Genomic DNA, 25,712 nt, shown 5'->3' with positions numbered 1-25,712 from the left:
TAAGCAAGGAAAAATGTTACAAGTGAATCCTCCTAAATATAGAAACAGATGAGAGGCGAGATTACAGCGCACAGCGTCCAAGAGAGGCCAATTCTAACTATAGATCAGACATGTCGCTGCTCTTTATTGGTGCAATGTATTCAAATGGCTGTGGACATTATGATGTACAATCAAAGAGACCGTTCAATACTAGCCATCCAACAAGAGGGGGCGCAATTACTGGGTTGTATATGCCCTTCAAATATTTTTAAATAAAATGCTATATTTGGGTTTCCTTTTGCTTCCACTTTTTTACTAAGACTTATTAATTATTGGATTTTAGACCAGATAATTATAATTTCTTATTGTCACTGGCAATAAGCAATTATGTACCATGGCATGTATCATGACGCACATGCAGGGACAGGGGCTCTGATAGAAGCTCTTCCCTGTGGCATGCAAAAGTAAAATGATAGCATTAGCGGTCACTTTACTTTCATTTTCCGGGCCTCATTGAGCTACTGAGCATGTGTGATCTGCTGATCTACGGATCTCACTACCTGGTCATTTTTTGCGAAGTGCAGCCTATTGGCTACTATGGCTAATCTAATCCTCAGATGGCTTAGCTACTGGTGCGAAGCTCCTGCCTCTGGTGCTTGGTAAGCTTGTCAATAAATCAGCCCCCTTTTGCAATAGAAAACAGTAAGCGATGCGGTTATTGGGAGTCATTCCGAGTTGATCGCTAGATAAAAATGTTCGCTGCGCAGCGATGATGCAAAAAAAGTCACTTCTGCACATGCGTATGTGGCGCAATGCGCATGCGCGACATACTTTCACAACGGCCGATGTAGTTTCACACAAGGTCTAGCGAAGCTTTTCTGTCGCACTGCTGGCCGCAGAGTGATTGACATGAAGTGGGAGTTTCTGGGTGTCAACTGACCGTTTTAAGGGAGTGTTCGTAAAAACGCAGGCGTGCCAGGAAAAACGCAGGCATGGCTGGGCAAATGCTGGGCGTGTTCGTGACGTCAAAACAGGAACTGAACAGTCTGAAGTCATCGCAAGCGCTGAGTAGGTCTGAAGCTACTCTGAAGCTGCACAATGCACAATATTTTTTTTGTAGCCACTCTGCGATCCTTTCGTTCGCACTTCTGCTAAGCTAAAATACACTCCCAGTGGGCGGTGGCATAGCATTTGCATGGCTGCTAAAAACTGCTAGCGAGCGATCAACTCGGAATGACCACCATTGCTCATACCTGCTGTAGTCCCCTGTAGATACATTCGGGTGGATAATTAATATTTGTGGGTGCCACCCAAAAATGATTGTTTTCGGGGATATCGCTCAAATATTTAATGATAAATAGGCCCCTCTATTATACAGTCATAGTATCTTATCTTCACAGCCCTTAGACCCGACACAGTCCAGATGTGCTCTGGATGTTGGAATGAACTGCTCTTGCATGGCAATTTTATCTAACAAACAGTAGCAATGAATATATCTGCCTCTATGGGAAGCCATAAACAAAAGTCTATTAGTTTGTTAAAAAAGCAGGGGGGGGGGGCATGCAAATCAATCAATTACATCTTAATCTGGTCATCCCCTTGATGTCTGGTGGAGAATGTGCAAAAAAACATACAAGTTTTTTGTTTTGTTTTAATCACTAGCTAACAGGTAAGTAACTATTGTCATTGGTTGAGCTTACAAAATGGCTGCCTGCAGGCTATGCAATGCATGTCTCTGAGAGGCCCGAATGGGGTCAGACAAATTGGTAGCTCCTAGTGAACCGTTACGCTTCGTTATCAGGTGTATTGGCTCACTTCGCAAAATGGTGGTCTCAGTTGTACTTAAATCATTTCAGAATGGGTTAAAAATATGAAACAAAGCATTGACACATTTAAACTCGACATAAATCCTGCAACAAATATCATGTAAAACGCACCACACCATATTAATTACAAGACAGAAATAAGGAACCAGAATAAAGCGACACCCACTCGTATCCTTCTGCTGTTGGCCGCACTCAACAACTACATCTGGCATAAACCATAATGAAGAAGACAAAAGGGCGTGGATAATTGGGCACAGATTTTTTACTTACTTCCCATCCTAGATTAGTTTCCTTTAATGTGGTCTTCTGTATCATGATATAAGGTCCTAATCTTTCCCCAATTTCAATTCTCTTCTTGGCCCAAATTCCTAGACCAGCTCCTGGTATAGACGATTCTCTCAGTTCAAAGTCAGGGGGGATTGGAATATCATCAGGAATGTAGACGGGGGCTTCATAGGGTGACCCCTCCTTTGGGGTAAAGTCTTCGCTGGGTGAGGGAGGTCCTACAGGAATAGGTGACATAATACTGTCCTCTGTCTCCTCTTCCGCGCTGTCACCGCCAAGCAGATCCGGGTCAGGCTCATACATATTATTTACAATGTCGCTGTCACCTGCCAAAAAGAAGACACAGCGGTGTTTAGGAAGCCACAGGCCACACAAACAGGTCATGTGATGTGATAACAGATAATTGTGCTACTTTGTGTATCAAGTGTAAACTCAAGACACAAGTGGACTTTCATTCTTCATCCACATCAACTATAACATGAAGCATTTGGATCCTGCTTCCCTACTCTCCCAGACTGTGGCCCAATCCCCGTTACACAATTACACATATTGCACCATTGCTCAGCTGGGGCGAGGAAGTGATTTTATGATGACTTCATCCCACTCCCTGCACTCCGGACCGAAGCATCAATAAAAAGGCATGTTTGATTTATTTTGTCATCTTTTCTTAAACATTGGATTATCTCATACTATCCATATAAATATATATGTGAAGCCAGTATGAGGTGTATGAGTAGACCACTTATCTCCTCTCCCATGTATTCCTGTACCCTGGCTATGGCTTGGGGAAATTAGGGGGACATTTATTAAAGCAGTGATAAGAGCGGAGAAGTGAGCCAGTGGAGAAGTTGCCCCATTAACCAATCAGCAGCTCTGTATAATTTTATAGTATGCAAATTATAGATGTTACTTCAGTGCTGATTGGTTGCCATGGGCACTTCTCCACTGGCTCACTTCTCCGCTCTTATCACTACTTAGTAAATGTTCCCCTTATGGTGGGTACACACTGATAGATATATCTGCAGATCAATTGATCTGCAGATATATCTATGGATGGATCGGACAGTGTGCTGTGCATACACACTGCCCAATCTGTTGGGGACTGACGTCATGAACTGGGCGGGCATGTACACACGCCTGCCCAGTTCAACTGTGAATCACCGCCGGCTGCCGCAGCATGTGTACGGGCGGTCGGCTGGTCATCCGTACACACACAGCGATGGGCCAATATATCGGTAGATATATTGGCAGTTGGCTGTGCTGCAGGGCCAACGCGAAATGTCTGTGACACTATGTCGTGCACAATGGGCGATGGACCCGCGATATATCGGCCGTTCAATAGAGTGGTCGATATATCGGCCAGTGTGTACGGTCCTTCAGTTACTAAAGGGGGGTACACACGCTCAGCACACATCTCTTCCCCCGTTCAGCACTCGGGGGGGATGCTCACTTCACCCAGCGGTGAAGTGCGCGATCTATCTAGATTGCGATCAATTCTAGAACCAGCGATAGCTATGGGGCATACATCCTTAAAGGGGGGTCGCTATTGCCGGTTCTAGATTGGTCTGCATGCAGGTACAATCTAATTACATTGCTCACTTCACCGCTGGGTGGAGTGAGCGTCCCGCTTGTTTCCACGCTCAGCACACATCACGCTGAGTGATGAGCGGGGGGAGAGATGTGTGCTGAGCGTTCTGTGCTAGATTGCACAGCACACATCTCCCCGTGTGTACCTCCCTTAAGGGTTCCATGCTCATGCAGTATTTACAACAGTGTGTTTCCTTGTATGGATTAGCACTGACCATTACAACACCTGCAGCTATCAATTTCGACAGCTGCCGGTGTTGTTTCCCCATTCACAGCCATTTTTGATGCTGCTGCGGCTGCCGGCTCCAGACTGCATGTGAGATCTCGTGCATGCCAAGTGCAGCCGGCCTGGAGAAGAAACACAGGGATCAGCACTAAGCTGAAGCAGTGTATGCCCTGGTGGGGATTGCTGAAGTGGGGAATCACATAGAGCACTATATCACTCCGCCCTCTTATCACTCATTACAGGGCCCTGTACCTCTATACTCCTCTTTCTCTGACAGGTCACACAGAGCTGTATCACTCCGTCCTCCTATCACTAACAGATCACACAAAGGGCCCTGTATCACTATGCTCCTCTTTCTCTGACAGGTCGCACACAGCTGTATCACTCCGCCCTCCTATCACTAACAGATCACACACAGGGCCCTGTATCGCTCTGCTCCTCTTTCTCTGACAGGTCGCCCAATGCTGTATCACTCCGCCCTCCTATCACTAACAGATCACACACAGGGCCCTGTATCGCTCTGCTCCTCTTTCTCTGACAGGTCGCCCAATGCTGTATCACTCCGCCCTCCTATCACTAACAGATCACACACAGGGCCCTGTATCGCTCTGCTCCTCTTTCTCCGACAGGTCACACAGAGCTGTATCACTCCGCCCTCCTATCACTAACAGATCACACAAAGGGCTCTGTATCACTATGCTCCTCTTTCTCTGACAGGACACACACAGCTGTATCAGTCTGCCCCTCTTTTAACTGATACCCCTTTTCCACCCGAGTACCAGGTCCGATCCAGGATGTTTAACCCAGCTACAACCCGTGTCGGCCCCGCCGTTTCCACTGCACTTCGACGCGGGTTATTCCCGGGTCGGATCTGTTTCCACTTAACTCGGGTAAGCTCTGTAATAGCTATTGATGTCACTGGTTACTCGGGTCTGAAAACACGGGTAATGACCGTTTCCACTGCACAATTACCCGGGTCATTACCGTGTTACCGTGTTCAACCCAGGTAGCTACCAGGGTAGGATTCCAGGATCACTCAACCCGTGTTGAGCTATTTCCACTTACTAAAAACCCGTGTTGATGCGTGCCCCTGTACAAAAACACGGGTAAATTTAGCTAGTGGAAAAGGGGTATACTGTAACTGATCATACACAGAGCACTGTATTGCTCTGCCCCACTGTCTCTGACAGGACAAATCGCACAGACCTGTATCACTCCGCACCTCTCGTCACTAACTGATCATACGCAGACACTGTATCACTCCACCCCTCTGTCTCTGACAGGACAAATCCGCACAAAGCTGTATCACTCTGCCCCACTCGCACTGACAGATCATACACAGAGCACTGTATCAGTCCGCCAGCTGCCACAAGGAATGTGACATACAGTATATAACAAATACTAGGCTTATTAATTTAAAACATGTTGTAATTTGTATATCTGCCCTATTTTTCAGTTAGAACATTTTTTATTTTCTATTAATTTGCCATCTATCCACTACTCATGTCAGCCACAAACATATCTGTTTATAAAAAAAAAGGTAAAAAAAAATACTGTGATTAATCATTAATTTGTAGAAATGCAATAAAGGTAAATTACAAGTCAGCAGCACAAAGGATTACACAATGGATTGTAATAACGAGGTGTATTATTCCCTGAAATAATGGCGGATTTGAAAACTGGAGCTTCATTGTGTATTTTGAGTTGTAAATTCCATGGTTACCTTAAAACGCTCTACAATTAGGAAATTAGCCTGATTATGTTAGCAAGATCCTAATTATTACACATGAATGAATATACTGTATTTAGTGCATCGAAGGCAAGGGAATATAAAATTAATAGATACAATTGATTCTAGGAGTCGCCTATATAGGCAACCTTGGCAGAAAGGCTTTCAATCTGAGTGCAGGGCATACTTGGCTACCCTCCGGGAAGTTGCGAGAGACTCACGATTTTTGAGAAATCCCCCGCACCCTAAGTAGAGTAGGCGTATCTCCCGCATCCCACCCACTTCCTTGTAAAATGAGCAGGATGGGGAGATAATCACCGGAATTGTGCCGCTGAGTGGAGGGGATGGGGCTAAATGAAGCATAATGTGTAATTTTAGCCTTGCTGCGAACTACATCATTTTGCAGAAGTGGGCGTGGGGCTTAATGACATTGGAGCCTGCCCCTGCCCCCCAAAGTGTCCTGCAGCGTCTCCTCTACCGTCTTTTCCCAGGGAGCAGATAAGAAAAGTAGGTAAGCATGGTCAAACTAGTGGGTGGGACTTGTTTAATGAGTACACATTGGTGGACAGGCAGTCTAATAGGGGGTGTCGTACGGTATGCCGGCGCTCGGGCTCCCGGCGCCCAGCATACCGGCGCCGGGAGCCCGACCGCTGGCATACCGACAGCGTGGCGAGCGCAAAGGAGCCCCTTCGGGCTCGCTGCGCTCACCACGCTACGGGCACGGTGGCGCGCCACGCTATTTTATTCTCCCTCCAGGGGGGTCGTGGACCCCCACGAGGGAGAATAAGTGTCGGTATGCCGGCTGTCGGGATCCCGGCGCCGGTATACTGTGCGCCGGGATCCAGTCAGTCGGCATACAGAAGACCACCCCTAATAGGTACTTTTTAACTTAGGTGAGACAAACCATACAGTAGTAACAACGAACCGGATTCTGATTTGCAAGTAAAGCCAAAATAAGCAAGAAACTGCGCACAAGGGCCAAACCATGCTGCACTGCAGGTTTGGCACATGTAACATGTGCAGAGAGAGAGTTAGATTTGGGTGGGGTGTGTCCAAACTGAAGTCTGAAATGAAGTGTAAAAATAAAGCTGTCTAACATTTGTGGGCTACATGCAAAAGCAGCCAGTACTTACCCCGCACAGAAATATATATATATGTATTTGTTTTGCTTGCACTGAAACATTGCTGGTTACAGATACAAAGTTACGTTCTTTTATTTGTTTGCATTACGTCTAAATCGGAATCATGGCCAACAGGTGTAGGCACAGTCACATACTGTAAGTGACTTTTATTGTAGTATTACATTAAAAAAAATTATATATATATATATATATATATATATATATATAAAAATAGAAAGAGATTATTGCGCCACTTGTGTTCAACAACAACAAATATAAAAACTATAGGTATAAATTCACCCTATAAAATAAATGACACTCCCTAAGACTAATAAAGGGCGTCAGCTGACCCCCAAAACAGAGATGGTGGTTCCCTGTAGCAAGAAATGAATAACACACAGGGGGGTGGGGGATATAGCGACCAATGGTGTCTTAGAGATACACAATGAGAATGAGTGGGTCTGAGAATAATAAAATACAATTTATTAACAAATAAAATTAACAAATAAAATTTGAGCAGCAATTCTCTTTAAACAATGGGATAAAAACGCGTTTCGTCATTCAGACTTCATCAAGGGGTTTTACCCCTTGATGAAGTCTGAATGATGAAACGCATTGGTCAACCTGGCAGTGACCTCATACAAGTTAAGCAAAAATCTTTTTTATATATTTTAACTGGTATTATTATCTTGTATTGTGTATGCTGTTTTTATTAGAGATGAGCGCCTGAAATTTTTCGGGTTTTGTGTTTTGGTTTTGGGTTCGGTTCCGCGGCCGTGTTTTGGGTTCGAACGCGTTTTGGCAAAACCTCACCGAATTTTTTTTGTCGGATTCGGGTGTGTTTTGGATTCGGGTGTTTTTTTCAAAAAACACTAAAAAACAGCTTAAATCATAGAATTTGGGGGTCATTTTGATCCCAAAGTATTATTAACCTCAAAAACCATAATTTACACTCATTTTCAGTCTATTCTGAATACCTCACACCTCACAATATTATTTTTAGTCCTAAAATTTGCACCGAGGTCGCTGTGTGAGTAAGATAAGCGACCCTAGTGGCCGACACAAACACCGGGCCCATCTAGGAGTGGCACTGCAGTGTCACGCAGGATGTCCCTTCCAAAAAACCCTCCCCAAACAGCACATGACGCAAAGAAAAAAAGAGGCGCAATGAGGTAGCTGTGTGAGTAAGATTAGCGACCCTAGTGGCCGACACAAACACCGGGCCCATCTAGGAGTGGCACTGCAGTGTCACGCAGGATGTCCCTTCCAAAAAACCCTCCCCAAACAGCACATGACGCAAAGAAAAAAAGAGGCGCAATGAGGTAGCTGTGTGAGTAAGATTAGCGACCCTAGTGGCCGACACAAACACCGGGCCCATCTAGGAGTGGCACTGCAGTGTCACGCAGGATGTCCCTTCCAAAAAACCCTCCCCAAACAGCACATGACGCAAAGAAAAAAAGAGGCGCAATGAGGTAGCTGACTGTGTGAGTAAGATTAGCGACCCTAGTGGCCGACACAAACACCGGGCCCATCTAGGAGTGGCACTGCAGTGTCACGCAGGATGTCCCTTCCAAAAAACCCTCCCCAATCAGCACATGATGCAAAGAAAAAGAAAAGAAAAAAGAGGTGCAAGATGGAATTGTCCTTGGGCCCTCCCACCCACCCTTATGTTGTATAAACAAAACAGGACATGCACACTTTAACCAACCCATCATTTCAGTGACAGGGTCTGCCACACGACTGTGACTGATATGACGGGTTGGTTTGGACCCCCCCCAAAAAAGAAGCAATTAATCTCTCCTTGCACAAACTGGCTCTACAGAGGCAAGATGTCCACCTCATCTTCACCCTCCGATATATCACCGTGTACATCCCCCTCCTCACAGATTATCAATTCGTCCCCACTGGAATCCACCATCTCAGCTCCCTGTGTACTTTGTGGAGGCAATTGCTGCTGGTCAATGTCTCCGCGGAGGAATTGATTATAATTCATTTTAATGAACATCATCTTCTCCACATTTTCTGGATGTAACCTCGTACGCCGATTGCTGACAAGGTGAGCGGCGGCACTAAACACTCTTTCGGAGTACACACTTGTGGGAGGGCAACTTAGGTAGAATAAAGCCAGTTTGTGCAAGGGCCTCCAAATTGCCTCTTTTTCCTGCCAGTATAAGTACGGACTGTGTGACGTGCCTACTTGGATGCGGTCACTCATATAATCCTCCACCATTCTATCAATGTTGAGAGAATCATATGCAGTGACAGTAGACGACATGTCCGTAATCGTTGTCAGGTCCTTCAGTCCGGACCAGATGTCAGCATCAGCAGTCGCTCCAGACTGCCCTGCATCACCGCCAGCGGGTGGGCTCGGAATTCTGAGCCTTTTCCTCGCACCCCCAGTTGCGGGAGAATGTGAAGGAGGAGATGTTGACAGGTCGCGTTCCGCTTGACTTGACAATTTTGTCACCAGCAGGTCTTTCAACCCCAGCAGACCTGTGTCTGCCGGAAAGAGAGATCCAAGGTAGGCTTTAAATCTAGGATCGAGCACGGTGGCCAAAATGTAGTGCTCTGATTTCAACAGATTGACCACCCGTGAATCCTTGTTAAGCGAATTAAGGGCTGCATCCACAAGTCCCACATGCCTAGCGGAATCGCTCCCTTTTAGCTCCTTCTTCAATGCCTCCAGCTTCTTCTGCAAAAGCCTGATGAGGGGAATGACCTGACTCAGGCTGGCAGTGTCTGAACTGACTTCACGTGTGGCAAGTTCAAAGGGCATCAGAACCTTGCACAACGTTGAAATCATTCTCCACTGCACTTGAGACAGGTGCATTCCACCTACTATATCGTGCTCAATTGTATAGGCTTGAATGGCCTTTTGCTGCTCCTCCAACCTCTGAAGCATATAGAGGGTTGAATTCCACCTCGTTACCACTTCTTGCTTCAGATGATGGCAGGGCAGGTTCAGTAGTTTTTGGTGGTGCTCCAGTCTTCTGTACGTGGTGCCTGTACGCCGAAAGTGTCCCGCAATTCTTCTGGCCACCGACAGCATCTCTTGCACGCCCCTGTCGTTTTTTAAAAAATTCTGCACCACCAAATTCAAGGTATGTGCAAAACATGGGACGTGCTGGAATTTGCCCATATTTAATGCACACACAATATTGCTGGCGTTGTCCGATGCTACAAATCCACAGGAGAGTCCAATTGGGGTAAGCCATTCCGCGATGATCTTCCTCAGTTGCCGTAAGAGGTTTTCAGCTGTGTGCGTATTCTGGAAAGCGGTGATACAAAGCGTAGCCTGCCTAGGAAAGAGTTGGCGTTTGCGAGATGCTGCTACTGGTGCCGCCGCTGCTGTTCTTGCGGCGGGAGTCCATACATCTACCCAGTGGGCTGTCACAGTCATATAGTCCTGACCCTGCCCTGCTCCACTTGTCCACATGTCCGTGGTTAAGTGGACATTGGGTACAACTGCATTTTTTAGGACACTGGTGAGTCTTTTTCTGACGTCCGTGTACATTCTCGGTATCGCCTGCCTAGAGAAGTGGAACCTAGATGGTATTTGGTAACGGGGGCACACTGCCTCAATAAATTGTCTAGTTCCCTGTGAACTAACGGCGGATACCGGACGCACGTCTAACACCAACATAGTTGTCAAGGACTCAGTTATCCGCTTTGCAGTAGGATGACTGCTGTGATATTTCATCTTCCTCGCAAAGGACTGTTGAACAGTCAATTGCTTACTGGAAGTAGTACAAGTGGGCTTACGACTTCCCCTCTGGGATGACCATCGACTCCCAGCGGCAACAACAGCAGCGCCAGCAGCAGTAGGCGTTACACGCAAGGATGCATCGGAGGAATCCCAGGCAGGAGAGGACTCGTCAGAATTGCCAGTGACATGGCCTGCAGGACTATTGGCATTCCTGGGGAAGGAGGAAATTGACACTGAGGGAGTTGGTGGGGTGGTTTGCGTGAGCTTGGTTACAAGAGGAAGGGATTTACTGGTCAGTGGACTGCTTCCGCTGTCACCCAAAGTTTTTGAACTTGTCACTGACTTATTATGAATGCGCTGCAGGTGACGTATAAGGGAGGATGTTCCGAGGTGGTTAACGTCCTTACCCCTACTTATTACAGCTTGACAAAGGGAACACACGGCTTGACATCTGTTGTCCGCATTTCTGGTGAAATACCTCCACACCGAAGAGCTGATTTTTTTGGTATTTTCACCTGGCATGTCAACGGCCATATTCCTCCCACGGACAACAGGTGTCTCCCCGGGTGCCTGACTTAAACAAACCACCTCACCATCAGAATCCTCCTGGTCAATTTCCTCCCCAGCGCCAGCAACACCCATATCCTCCTCATCCTGGTGTACTTCAACACTGACATCTTCAATCTGACTATCAGGAACTGGACTGCGGGTGCTCCTTCCAGCACTTGCAGGGGGCGTGCAAATGGTGGAAGGCGCATGCTCTTCACGTCCAGTGTTGGGAAGGTCAGGCATCGCAACCGACACAATTGGACTCTCCTTGTGGATTTGGGATTTCAAAGAACGCACAGTTCTTTGCGGTGCTTTTGCCAGCTTGAGTCTTTTCAGTTTTCTAGCGAGAGGCTGAGTGCTTCCATCCTCATGTGAAGCTGAACCACTAGCCATGAACATAGGCCAGGGCCTCAGCCGTTCCTTGCCACTCCGTGTGGTAAATGGCATATTGGCAAGTTTACGCTTCTCCTCCGACAATTTTATTTTAGGTTTTGGAGTCCTTTTTTTACTGATATTTGGTGTTTTGGTTTTGACATGCTCTGTACTATGCCATTGGGCATCGGCCTTGGCAGACGACGTTGCTGGCATTTCATCGTCTCGGCCATGACTAGTGGCAGCAGCTTCAGCACGAGGTGGAAGTGGATCTTGATCTTTCCCTAATTTTGGAACCTCAACATTTTTGTTCTCCATATTTTAATAGGCACAACTAAAAGGCACCTCAGGTAAACAATGGAGATGGATGGATTGGATACTAGTATACAATTATGGACGGGCTGCCGAGTGCCGACACAGAGGTAGCCACAGCCGTGAACTACCGCACTGTACTGTGTCTGCTGCTAATATATAGACTGGTTGATAAAGAGATAGTATACTCGTAACTAGTATGTATGTATAAAGAAAGAAAAAAAAACCACGGTTAGGTGGTATATACAATTATGGACGGGCTGCCGAGTGCCGACACAGAGGTAGCCACAGCCGTGAACTACCGCACTGTACTGTGTCTGCTGCTAATATATAGACTGGTTGATAAAGAGATAGTATACTCGTAACTAGTATGTATGTATAAAGAAAGAAAAAAAAACCACGGTTAGGTGGTATATACAATTATGGACGGGCTGCCGAGTGCCGACACAGAGGTAGCCACAGCCGTGAACTACCGCACTGTACTGTGTCTGCTGCTAATATATAGACTGGTTGATAAAGAGATAGTATACTCGTAACTAGTATGTATGTATAAAGAAAGAAAAAAAAACCACGGTTAGGTGGTATATACAATTATGGACGGGCTGCCGAGTGCCGACACAGAGGTAGCCACAGCCGTGAACTACCGCACTGTACTGTGTCTGCTGCTAATATATAGACTGGTTGATAAAGAGATAGTATACTCGTAACTAGTATGTATGTATAAAGAAAGAAAAAAAAACCACGGTTAGGTGGTATATACAATTATGGACGGGCTGCCGAGTGCCGACACAGAGGTAGCCACAGCCGTGAACTACCGCACTGTACTGTGTCTGCTGCTAATATATAGACTGGTTGATAAAGAGATAGTATACTCGTAACTAGTATGTATGTATAAAGAAAGAAAAAAAAACCACGGTTAGGTGGTATATACAATTATGGACGGGCTGCCGAGTGCCGACACAGAGGTAGCCACAGCCGTGAACTACCGCACTGTACTGTGTCTGCTGCTAATATATAGACTGGTTGATAAAGAGATAGTATACTCGTAACTAGTATGTATGTATAAAGAAAGAAAAAAAAACCACGGTTAGGTGGTATATACAATTATGGACGGGCTGCCGAGTGCCGACACAGAGGTAGCCACAGCCGTGAACTACCGCACTGTACTGTGTCTGCTGCTAATATATAGACTGGTTGATAAAGAGATAGTATACTCGTAACTAGTATGTATGTATAAAGAAAGAAAAAAAAACCCACGGTTAGGTGGTATATACAATTATGGACGGGCTGCCGAGTGCCGACACAGAGGTAGCCACAGCCGTGAACTACCGCACTGTACTGTGTCTGCTGCTAATATATAGACTGGTTGATAAAGAGATAGTATACTCGTAACTAGTATGTATGTATAAAGAAAGAAAAAAAAACCACGGTTAGGTGGTATATACAATTATGGACGGGCTGCCGAGTGCCGACACAGAGGTAGCCACAGCCGTGAACTACCGCACTGTACTGTGTCTGCTGCTAATATATAGACTGGTTGATAAAGAGATAGTATACTCGTAACTAGTATGTATGTATAAAGAAAGAAAAAAAAACCACGGTTAGGTGGTATATACAATTATGGACGGGCTGCCGAGTGCCGACACAGAGGTAGCCACAGCCGTGAACTACCGCACTGTACTGTGTCTGCTGCTAATATATAGACTGGTTGATAAAGAGATAGTATACTCGTAACTAGTATGTATGTATAAAGAAAGAAAAAAAAACCACGGTTAGGTGGTATATACAATTATGGACGGGCTGCCGAGTGCCGACACAGAGGTAGCCACAGCCGTGAACTACCGCACTGTACTGTGTCTGCTGCTAATATAGACTGGTTGATAAAGAGATAGTATACTCGTAACTAGTATGTATGTATAAAGAAAGAAAAAAAAACCACGGTTAGGTGGTATATACAATTATGGACGGGCTGCCGAGTGCCGACACAGAGGTAGCCACAGCCGTGAACTACCGCACTGTACTGTGTCTGCTGCTAATATAGACTGGTTGATAAAGAGATAGTATACTACTAATATTATATATACTGGTGGTCAGGTCACTGGTCACTAGTCACACTGGCAGTGGCACTCCTGCAGCAAAAGTGTGCACTGTTTTAATATAATATTATGTACTCCTGGCTCCTGCTATAACCTATAACTGGCACTGCAGTAGTGCTCCCCAGTCTCCCCCACAATTATAAGCTGTGTGAGCTGAGCAGTCAGACAGATATATAATATATATAGATGATGCAGCACACTGGCCTGAGCCTGAGCAGTGCACACAGATATGGTATGTGACTGACTGAGTCACTGTGTGTATCGCTTTTTTCTGGCAGAGAACGGATATATTAAATAAACTGCACTGTGTGTCTGGTGGTCACTCACTATATAATATATTATGTACTCCTGGCTCCTGCTATAACCTATAACTGGCACTGCAGTAGTGCTCCCCAGTCTCCCCCACAATTATAAGCTGTGTGAGCTGAGCAGTCAGACAGATAATCAGATATATATAATATTATATATAGATAATAGATGATGCAGCACACTGGCCTGAGCCTGAGCAGTGCACACAGATATGGTATGTGACTGAGTCACTGTGTGCTGTGTATCGCTTTTTTCAGGCAGAGAACGGATTATAAATAAAACTGGTGGTCACTATCAGCAAAACTCTGCACTGTACAGAGTACTCCTAATGCTCCCCAAAATTAGTAAATCAAGTGTCTCTCTAATCTATTCTAAACGGAGAGGACGCCAGCCACGTCCTCTCCCTATCAATCTCAATGCACGTGTGAAAATGGCGGCGACGCGCGGCTCCTTATATAGAATCCGAGTCTCGCGATAGAATCCGAGCCTCGCGAGAATCCGACAGCGTCATGATGACGTTCGGGCGCGCTCGGGTTAACCGAGCAAGGCGGGAAGATCCGAGTCGCTCGGACCCGTGAAAAAAAACATGAAGTTCGTGCGGGTTCGGATTCAGAGAAACCGAACCTGCTCCTCTCTAGTTTTTTTTATCCCATTTTTTAAAGAGAATTGCTGCTCAAATTTGATTTGTTAATAAATTGTATTTTTATTATTCTCAGACCCACTCATTCTCACTGTGTATCTCTAAGACACCATTGGTCGCTATATCCCCCACCCCCCCTGTGTTTATATTTATATATATACATATATATATATATAATATTTTAATAATAATAATAATAATAATAATAATAATATTTTTTTATTATTATTATTATTTTTACACATTGTTGCCAACATGAATTTCTATCTGTTAATCCGTGTTAGGGAACATTTATTTATTTATTTATGTAAGCATTTTTTTATTTATATAGCGCACCCATATTACGCAGCTCTTTACAGAGACTATTTCATGCATTCACATCAGTTGCTGCCGCAGTGGAGCTTACACTCTATATTTCCTATCACACGTGTACACACACACACACACTAGGGTTCATTTTTATTGTTAGAAGTCAATTAAATTACCATTCTGTTTTTGGAGTGTGGCGAGTAACAGGAGCACCTGGACTCATGCACACACATGGAGAACATACAAACTCTACACAGATGATGGCTTGGTCAGGAATTGAACGTGAACACCTGGGGGAAACTCACGCAAACATGATGAGAACATACAAATGTTTCACAAATAGTGGCCTAGTTAAGAACTGCGAGGCAGTAATGCTAACCACAATGCCAACTGTGCTGCACAACATTGTCTTGCATGTTCAACAGATTTTCACACAAATAAGGCAGCATAAATGAGCAGTTCCACATATATTGAACAGAGCTGTTCTAATACTTAAGGAAATTGGAGATACTACGTTTCAAGACTTGGGCCCAAAAGTATTAGCCTGCGATTTGCAGCACTGGTGCGATTCTGGCCAGATAGCCGCTAGATTTAAAGCAGCGACTCGTTTTATGGCAACACCATGTTGATTTTGCTTTGAAAGTAATTGGTGCTTTAAATTTAGTGGCTACCTTGAGGAATTGCGCAGGTGCCTGCAAATCACGGTCAACTACATTTTAGCCTTGGATTTCAATTTCTACCCCAGGTCACTTTCTTGTGCTGTACGCACCCCAGAACCATTGACGCATTGTCCTGGCGAATTGGTGGACTGAATATTAATTCAGCCCACAAAACGGCAGCCTCCAGCACAAGTAGGCAGCGGGCACACTTTTATAATGATTGCATATGAGCATTATACAGTATATCAATGTACGGACTATAGCACTTGTGCAATTTGTAAATGTACCACTGCTTTCTACAATCCAAACATAGGCCTACAATCACTGCTAACCAGGCTTCAATTACAGCACGAGTGTTTCTAATCACTCTTTCATAACTTGTTGTGAGGCTCTGCCAAGAACATGGCTTTTTTATGAGTTTGGAAATCCTTGCTACACAATAGCATGTTATTTTCTTGCATTGTAAACCTGAAATTCTTGACTTTGGTTATGCAGCGGTTTCAGAGTAAGGGATATGGGTTAATGACTGTACTAACGACTGTTCGGCTGCTTTTCAAAAAAACAAAGTTGTACATAAAAAAGTTTTGTTACAACGTTGGAGTCATTAACTCTGATCTCGCACAGAATAAATTAAAACAGCCTTGCCAATAACTGGCAGGAGCAAAAACCAGTGAGTAGAATTAAAAGGAAAATTAATTGAACAAAAGGTTATTCAGAAAAGCTTGACATGGTTTAATGGTTACTTAATAACACTGCTAAAAGTTTTGGAAGTGCAGAAACTCAGGGCAACAAATCAGCAATTAACTTTTGTCTAGAACAAGACTGACAATGAAAGCAAGAGTCTGATTCGTTGCCATAGTGTTCAGTACAGGTTTGTACCAATGGGCAATGATCGTAATACCGCTTTCAGACATCGGAGTCGGGAATTTGCCGGGTCTAGCAGCCAGCAAATTCCTGGGTTTTAGCACTGGTAAAGTGCAGGGTCGGGGACCAGGTATTTAGTCCCAGGTAATTTGCATTGGGTTCCAGTGTTTAGATAACTAATGTCTAGGTTGACAGTCATTAGGCCGACCCCATATGGTGAAGATTCATTAGGTCGACACTGGCAAAAGGTCGACATGCATTAGATCTATACCGACAAAAGGTCGACACTGGAAAAGGTCAACAGGTATAAATGACAACATGGCACTAGTCGATACACATACGGTCCTTACATGTCGGCACAGTTTTTTTACGTTTTTTTTTGGGGGGGGGGGCATTTTTTTTTTTACATCTTTTCATACTTTACCACCAACGTAGACTAAGATTGGGAATAGTAACCTACCCACAGCATGGTGAGCAAACGGAGTCATGAAACGGGACACGGTACACTAATTGGGGTTCCCTGTGCTCTGACTGTGAAAACGACATAAAAAAATATTGTGTCAACCTTCTTTGTGTCAACCATTTTCCATGTCGGCATTTTCATGTGTCGACCTTTTGAACCCGTTGACCATTTCATGCGTCAGCCCCCTCATGGATCCACCTACCTGTGGTTGAAACTGCCCACTACTCCGTAAACCCCTCCCCTTTCTTTGACAAATTCCATGGAACAGTTTAACAAAAATCTTCCTTTTTTTTTTTTTTTTTTAACTATAAAGCTAGCTAATAGGCTGGCTGAAGTTTCTGATGAAAAAAAAAGTCAAATTATTTTTTTTTAGAATTTATCTTTAAAAAAAATATGCAGATTGTACATAAACATTTTAAATTGGACATTTTGAAAGACTTTTTTTTTTCAAGCTTGTTTGAACGCGTAGTAAAAAAGATTGGGAATGGATTTATGAATGACAGAACAAATGATGCAATATAACTAATAGGTATAAAACAGACAATTTGCTTACTGCGACGCAAGGTACAGCAAAACTTGATAACGAAAATAAAAACTTGATGAGGAAAAAAAGTAGCATGAACACTAGGAATACTAAAAATGTGTATTAGGATAAACCCCGCTGATCTATAATACAAATGGTCCGCTGGCAAAACCTTGTCATTTAAGCAGAGGTGATTGTGATTCTGCAGGCATTCCCGCTCAAGATTCGGAATGGAAGGAAACCAGCTCGCCGACAATGGAAGTAACTGAGGAAACGTAGGGACACAATTCTCTTTACCCACGCAGGAGGCAGCAGGACTGCACTCTCACCAAACAGTAGTTTCCACTAGAAAAACAGGCGGAACAACTGCTCCATTGTGGGCCAAAACTGAAATCGAAGGAACTCCCATGGTGCATATTAATGATTGACCTCTGATGTAATCCAAGATAGGATAACACCCAGCAAAAATTAAAGCTCTGGCTTCCAAAAAGGACTTTTTTTTCTTTCTCTCCCTGCCAAGTTGGAAAGTGGAACTACCAAGGGACACTGATGCAGCAACGTGTTCATTTAATGATACACCCAGTCACTTAGGTCCTATAGAATAGGCTTTCTGTCCAGGCGTACCTTGTCTCATCAGCAGCTAGATGGCCAGACATGCATTGCACAGGGCAGTGTTATTTGGCAGCAAACAAACAAAAAAAAAACCTCATATTCCCTTTTAGCGTTCCTGTACAAAGCAAGTATATTGCAATGAGCCAGGAGCGCTGCAGTTTCCTGCAAGTATAATGTAAATAGTGAACAAGGAGGGTGGGGAAGGGGGGATTAGGGGGGGGGGGGGTTAAGGGGAGATGGTTACCAAATTTGGTTAGGACATTTCTTATTGCCATTCCTTGGTAGACTGGTTGGCTAATATTGGCACAAATCCTCTCTTGCAAATGATTGTCCGATGTAGTCCTTTTAGTCAGATGTTTAGGTCTCAGTATAACTTTATATGTATAAATATGTCTTTATATTCAGACTATTGTATGTATAAAATCAGCTGTATTGCCACACATTGTAAAGGGCGATTTGTATGCTGGGTGTATTGGTCAAACATATTGGTAACGTCCCAAAGTGTATTGGCCAATGGTTGCAGTGACGTGCGGTGGGGTGAGTCACAGCCTTTCGTGTCATACTAACGTTTGTGCCAGAGTTTTGACTGTATAAAGTATATGAAAAATACAAAGAATATGTTTGAAATATCTTCCTTGTATTATTCTAATAATTTTTATAGCCAAAACTCTGGAGTAAAAAGTCTATGGCAGGTGAAGCAGTGCCTCACCTGTCTATCTTTTCCGCACCTCTCTGTTCAAAACTCACCAAATTTCCAGGAGTTTATACTGTTGCACCTGTGTATAATGTCCAGATGTACCCTTTGGCTCATACATTGCATGTAAATTTGGCTCTGGTGCTAGATAGTGTCTCCTAAACCACTTACTTCACCGCACGTCCCTGAATGGTTGTGTGACAAACTTAAGCTGGGTACACACCTATACAATCGTGGGCACGTTCTGCTGATATCGAGGGAATGGACATTTATTGTATAGGAGTGTATGCAGAGCCGATGCAGGAGTGTTAGCCGATAAGCGTCTAATAACGATCCTGCAGCGGTCAGGATGGGAGGTTGCATCTCATATGCAGTTTAATATTTGTTCGGTTGACCTCCCAATCCCCTGGAAGCCCGTAAACACATATACAATTCACGTCAGTACTCTTTGTATGTGTACGGGTGTCCGCAGCAGGTCAAGCCAGGGACACACCGCTTTGCTGATCAGGAGCATTAATCCGATCAGCAGGAAATTCTACAGGTGTGTATCCATTACTGATTAATTTTTGCTCCCCTAGGACATAATGGCTACTAATGAGAACATGTTAATGTTATACAAGCATATGGGGGAGATGTATCAAATCTGAGAGAGAAAATGTGGAGAAAGATAAATGGGGAGATGTACTAAGCCTTTTAGAGTATTTAAATACTTAAGAAAAAAATAGATCTTTACCAGTGTTTTTTTTACTTTCTTAAAAAATGCAATAAATATTTTAAGAGCACAAAATGGGGGCATTCCGAGTTGATCGTAGCTGTGCTAAATTTAGCACAGCTACGATCATTCACACTGACATGCCGACGCATGTGCAGTAAGGACCCGTTCGCTTGGCTGCGACAAAAAGTAGCGAGTGAACTGGTCAGAATGACCCCCTGTATTTTTCTATGGGACAGTAAAAGTCATATGCACTGTTACCCAATATTTATTTCAGGTTTTTCAGGGTACAGGCTTTTTTCACTTTTTTCTTTAAAGTACCGGAAAAATTATCACGGCCACATTTTTCAATTGGATAGCACAAGGGCCGGGAGTGCACCTACCTGCGGGGTTTGTAAAATGGGCGCAAAAGGCGTGTTCATTTTTGTGGGAAAAAGAATGGCTTCAATTGGATATACCCCATAGTAGCTACTACTAATAAGTGGAAATATTTCCACTAATCAGTAACATTTGCATGATTTCATCAGTATATACCAGATATTGGGAGTATATACTATGGAATATGTCATGTCTGTTTGTGCTGAATGTGCATAGAATATTTATTCTATGCACATATTTTATGCATTAATTTTCTTAAACTTTTTCAATATCACATTTTTTACATGAAAATATTTTTAGATATATAGCAAAGTTTAACAGCAATGTTGTAACCAAATTGGTATTCTATTTGTGACCTCAAAGCAGCCCTCACAGCACTACGTAGCTTGACCCCTGACAGCTGATGCCAGGGCTGCTACTAGGGTGTTGCGAATTGTGCCACCGCAGAGGCCACTGCAAGGCAGGGGGCACTGTTCTGCAGCACCTGTCAATTTTCTTTTTTAATCAATCAGTCTCACTTGCAACTTCCTCTTCTTTAATCGCCAGCATCACCTAGCCACCCCCATCTTCCCTTCACGTCCCTAAGCACCTTCAGTCACACACTCCTTTATTTAAGGCACACATTTGAAAATAATCTCATACTTCGCATACAGAAGCAAATAGCTCCATGGGGAAGGTGCCTGACTCCAATATGGAAGGTCATGGGTTTGAATCCTGAGTATGAAATTATTTTGAAATGTGTGCTTTGAATAATGGATGGATGTGGCTGAAGGTTCTGGGTATGACTGATAATAAAGGTATGATTTAAAATAAAGGATAAAGTAGCCAAATGACAAAGAGCTCTCAAATTACAGTAAGTGCATACATTATTATATAATAGGATTGCCGGTATATTTACTGAAGTGTGAGTTTGTAGAAGTGGAGATGTTGCCCAGCAACCAATCAGATTCTACTTATCATTTATCTAGCACCTTCAAAGAAGATAATAGCTAGAATTTGATTGGTTGCTATGGGCAACATCTCCAATTCTGAAAACCCGCACTTTAGTAAATATACCCCTTGTGTTAAAATCCATTTTCTTAGGCGTGTTCTGTAAGTATAGGTGTTCTATAGGGATGCGGTTACGTGGCTGGCGCACGGGATCCCGGTGGTCAGCATACCGACACTGGGATCTCGAAGACTTACAATGCCGCCAGCCACAATACCGCCTAAAAGTGGTTATTCCCACTGGCGAGCCACCGAGCCTTCAGCATAGCGAGCGCAGTGAGCCCACAAGAGTGGCTGGTATTCTGGTGGCCGGGATCCCTGCGTCGTTATGCTGACCGTCGGGATCCCATGCGCCGGCCACGTTACCCCAACCCATTCTATAAATGTAAATATATGGAAGTGACATCATAGCAATGCTTTCACTTAGCACCAGGGCTCGTCTAATGCCCTTGATTTAATAATATGGGAGGGCGCCAATGCTTTTACTAGCCGTGGCACCAAAATGTCTTGTTATGGCTGTGGGTAAGCCATTTGCTAGCCGCCCATGCGCAGTGACGGCTCTGCACCCAAATCAGGAACTATAATCTATCACTCTTCTTCTCGCTCATTTTCCAGGATGGGCCCTTTTATTGGAGGAGTCACCTGACACGAGCAGATTGCTAAATTCCCGGGAAATTTTTACTATCACGTTGTGAATTTCGCGTAAAATATTGTAATACAGTACCCTGCATTTGACAGACACAGTTTTTTCAAGTGTTCTTTGAATTAGCCATCTTCAAACTCGCTTCTTGCAGCAGGAAAAAAAAATAAAAAATCTTCTAAAATATGTTTTTCCACAGAAGTGGACAGAAGTTTTTGCAAGAGAACAGCTACACAGCAAATGATTGCAGTCAATTTTGTGGAACATGCCTTAAGTGTTTCTGGTCAAAGTCTGCTTTTCTTTTCCTAGAGTTGTGGGTTGTAAATTGTTGTCTAAAGCAATTACTGTATTAAAAGGCTAGCAAATGTAACTGTTTCTGAAATGTAATGAAAATACTGATCAGGCATAACCTCTGCTAGCCAGAGTATCCGTTACATCCGCATGCCTCTGTAACATGCACAGGGGGCACTTTCTTCTGCATGAATTAGATGGCACAGCTTGTTGAGCATCTGCAGATTTTAACCACCCACTACCTATCTTTCTTCATAAAAACATCTATACATGTAATAAAACTGTAAGGGCTGTGTCTGCACATAGCATTTTTTTTTTTTTTGGTGGGGGGGGGGGGGGGGGGATATAATTCTAGGGACTGTGTATGAACTAGGGAGACAAAAAAAAAATACCACTGAATTTTGTCTGTCTGTACTTTCTGGAATCACGCAAAAACTACTGGATGAATTTGGATGGCGTTTTCGCTATTGTATAGTTTAGTGACCTAGAAAGAAACGGAGGTATGTATGATCTCGATATGATATCAGGGAGAGGAGCAATAAAGGAAACCCCAGCCGCTTGGATAGTTTCTTGTAAGCATCTGCTTTGCTATTACAATCAACAAGTCGTACGGGCAATCGCTCAGGCTGCAGGCGTAGATCTCAGGACCAGCTGCTTCTCTCATGGGCAGCTTTACATGGCTTGCTCATGAGCTAGCAACCCCAGGAAAGGATGTGTTAATCCTTGAAGGAAAAACTGCAAATATATTTTTTTTACAAAGAAATTGTGTGATCAATGTGTACAATATAAAATATACATCACAATATTAGAAGTCACTATTGTCTTTGTAAAATTTGCTCCGCTGACTAATTAAAGACCTCCATGCAAGCGAAGCAGTTATACACTATATATATATATATATATATATATATATATATATATATATACACATACATATATACACACACGAACACACATATATGCACACCTATCTATCTATATCTACGCAGTACATTTATCTATCTGCATGCATACATACAGAAGATAGTGTGTGTGAGTATGACATCAGAGCCTCATCATAGCCCCACTCCCCACACACCCTCCCCGTAGGCCGCACAGCCACAAATCTGTCTAGGCTGCACCGCTGCCCTTACCAGTCGTCTGGGAAAACTGTGGAAGCTAGCTGAGTGAGTACTAGAGATGAGTGGGTTCGGTTTCTCTGAATCCGAACCCGCACGAACTTCATGTTTTTTTTCACGGGTCCGAGCGACTCGGATCTTCCCGCCTTGCTCGGTTAACCCGAGCGCGCCCGAACGTCATCATGACGCTGTCGGATTCTCGCGAGGCTCGGATTCTATCGCGAGACTCGGATTCTATATAAGGAGCCGCGCGTCGCCGCCATTTTCACACGTGCATTGAGATTGATAGGGAGAGGACGTGGCTGGCGTCCTCTCCGTTTAGAATAGATTAGAGAGACACTTGATTTACTAATTTTGGGGAGCATTAGGAGTACTCAGTACAGTGCAGAGTTTTGCTGATAGTGACCACCAGTTTTATTTATAATCCGTTCTCTGCCTGAAAAAAGCGATACACAGCACACAGTGACTCAGTCACATACCATATCTGTGTGCACTGCTCAGGCTCAGGCCAGTGTGCTGCATCATCTATTATCTATATATAATATTATATATATCTGATTATCTGTCTGACTGCTCAGCTCACACAGCTTATAATTGTGGGGGAGACTGGGGAGCACTACTGCAGTGCCAGTTATAGGTTATAGCAGGAGCCAGGAGTACATAATATATTATATAGTGAGTGACCACCAGACACACAGTGCAGTTTATTTAATATATCCGTTCTCTGCCTGAAAAAAGCGATACACACAGTGACTCAGTCAGTCACATACCATATCTGTGTGCACTGCTCAGGCTCAGGCCAGTGTGCTGCATCATCTATATATATTATATATCTGTCTGACTGCTCAGCTCACACAGCTTATAATTGTGGGGGAGACTGGGGAGCACTACTGCAGTGCCAGTTATAGGTTATAGCAGGAGCCAGGAGTACATAATATTATATTAAAACAGTGCACACTTTTGCTGCAGGAGTGCCACTGCCAGTGTGACTAGTGACCAGTGACCTGACCACCAGTATATATAATATTAGTAGTATACTATCTCTTTATCAACCAGTCTATATTAGCAGCAGACACAGTACAGTGCGGTAGTTCACGGCTGTGGCTACCTCTGTGTCGGCACTCGGCAGCCCGTCCATAATTGTATATACCACCTAACCGTGGTTTTTTTTTCTTTCTTTATACATACATACTAGTTACGAGTATACTATCTCTTTATCAACCAGTCTATATTAGCAGCAGACACAGTACAGTGCGGTAGTTCACGGCTGTGGCTACCTCTGTGTCGGCACTCGGCAGCCCGTCCATAATTGTATATACCACCTAACCGTGGTTTTTTTTTCTTTCTTTATACATACATACTAGTTACGAGTATACTATCTCTTTATCAACCAGTCTATATATTAGCAGCAGACACAGTACAGTGCGGTAGTTCACGGCTGTGGCTACCTCTGTGTCGGCACTCGGCAGCCCGTCCATAATTGTATATACCACCTAACCGTGGTTTTTTTTTCTTTCTTTATACATACATACTAGTTACGAGTATACTATCTCTTTATCAACCAGTCTATATATTAGCAGCAGACACAGTACAGTGCGGTAGTTCACGGCTGTGGCTACCTCTGTGTCGGCACTCGGCAGCCCGTCCATAATTGTATATACCACCTAACCGTGGTTTTTTTTTCTTTCTTTATACATACATACTAGTTACGAGTATACTATCTCTTTATCAACCAGTCTATATATTAGCAGCAGACACAGTACAGTGCGGTAGTTCACGGCTGTGGCTACCTCTGTGTCGGCACTCGGCAGCCCGTCCATAATTGTATATACCACCTAACCGTGGTTTTTTTTTCTTTCTTTATACATACATACTAGTTACGAGTATACTATCTCTTTATCAACCAGTCTATATATTAGCAGCAGACACAGTACAGTGCGGTAGTTCACGGCTGTGGCTACCTCTGTGTCGGCACTCGGCAGCCCGTCCATAATTGTATATACCACCTAACCGTGGTTTTTTTTTCTTTCTTTATACATACATACTAGTTACGAGTATACTATCTCTTTATCAACCAGTCTATATATTAGCAGCAGACACAGTACAGTGCGGTAGTTCACGGCTGTGGCTACCTCTGTGTCGGCACTCGGCAGCCCGTCCATAATTGTATATACCACCTAACCGTGGTTTTTTTTTCTTTCTTTATACATACATACTAGTTACGAGTATACTATCTCTTTATCAACCAGTCTATATATTAGCAGCAGACACAGTACAGTGCGGTAGTTCACGGCTGTGGCTACCTCTGTGTCGGCACTCGGCAGCCCGTCCATAATTGTATATACCACCTAACCGTGGTTTTTTTTTCTTTCTTTATACATACATACTAGTTACGAGTATACTATCTCTTTATCAACCAGTCTATATATTAGCAGCAGACACAGTACAGTGCGGTAGTTCACGGCTGTGGCTACCTCTGTGTCGGCACTCGGCAGCCCGTCCATAATTGTATATACCACCTAACCGTGGTTTTTTTTTCTTTCTTTATACATACATACTAGTTACGAGTATACTATCTCTTTATCAACCAGTCTATATATTAGCAGCAGACACAGTACAGTGCGGTAGTTCACGGCTGTGGCTACCTCTGTGTCGGCACTCGGCAGCCCGTCCATAATTGTATACTAGTATCCAATCCATCCATCTCCATTGTTTACCTGAGGTG

The 25,712-nt window shown here is 43.9% G+C and overlaps 1 protein-coding gene across 4 annotated transcripts in view; it reads right to left on the bottom strand.

Annotated features, from left to right (window-relative positions):
- Positions 1 to 25,712, bottom strand: part of PRDM16 (PR/SET domain 16) — a 795,203-nt gene that overhangs the window by 568,796 nt on the left and 200,695 nt on the right. For all 4 annotated transcript variants that reach the window (XM_063943342.1, XM_063943343.1, XM_063943344.1 and 1 more), the window contains exon 2: positions 2,076 to 2,416. In XM_063943342.1, coding sequence (XP_063799412.1) covers positions 2,076 to 2,416 — 341 coding nt within the window. The remainder of the gene's footprint in view (positions 1 to 2,075; positions 2,417 to 25,712) is intronic.

This window comes from Pseudophryne corroboree, chromosome 10, assembly GCF_028390025.1.
Source record: "Pseudophryne corroboree isolate aPseCor3 chromosome 10, aPseCor3.hap2, whole genome shotgun sequence".
Taxonomy (NCBI): Eukaryota; Metazoa; Chordata; class Amphibia; order Anura; family Myobatrachidae; genus Pseudophryne; species Pseudophryne corroboree.
This window is presented reverse-complemented; position numbering and strand designations above follow the sequence as displayed.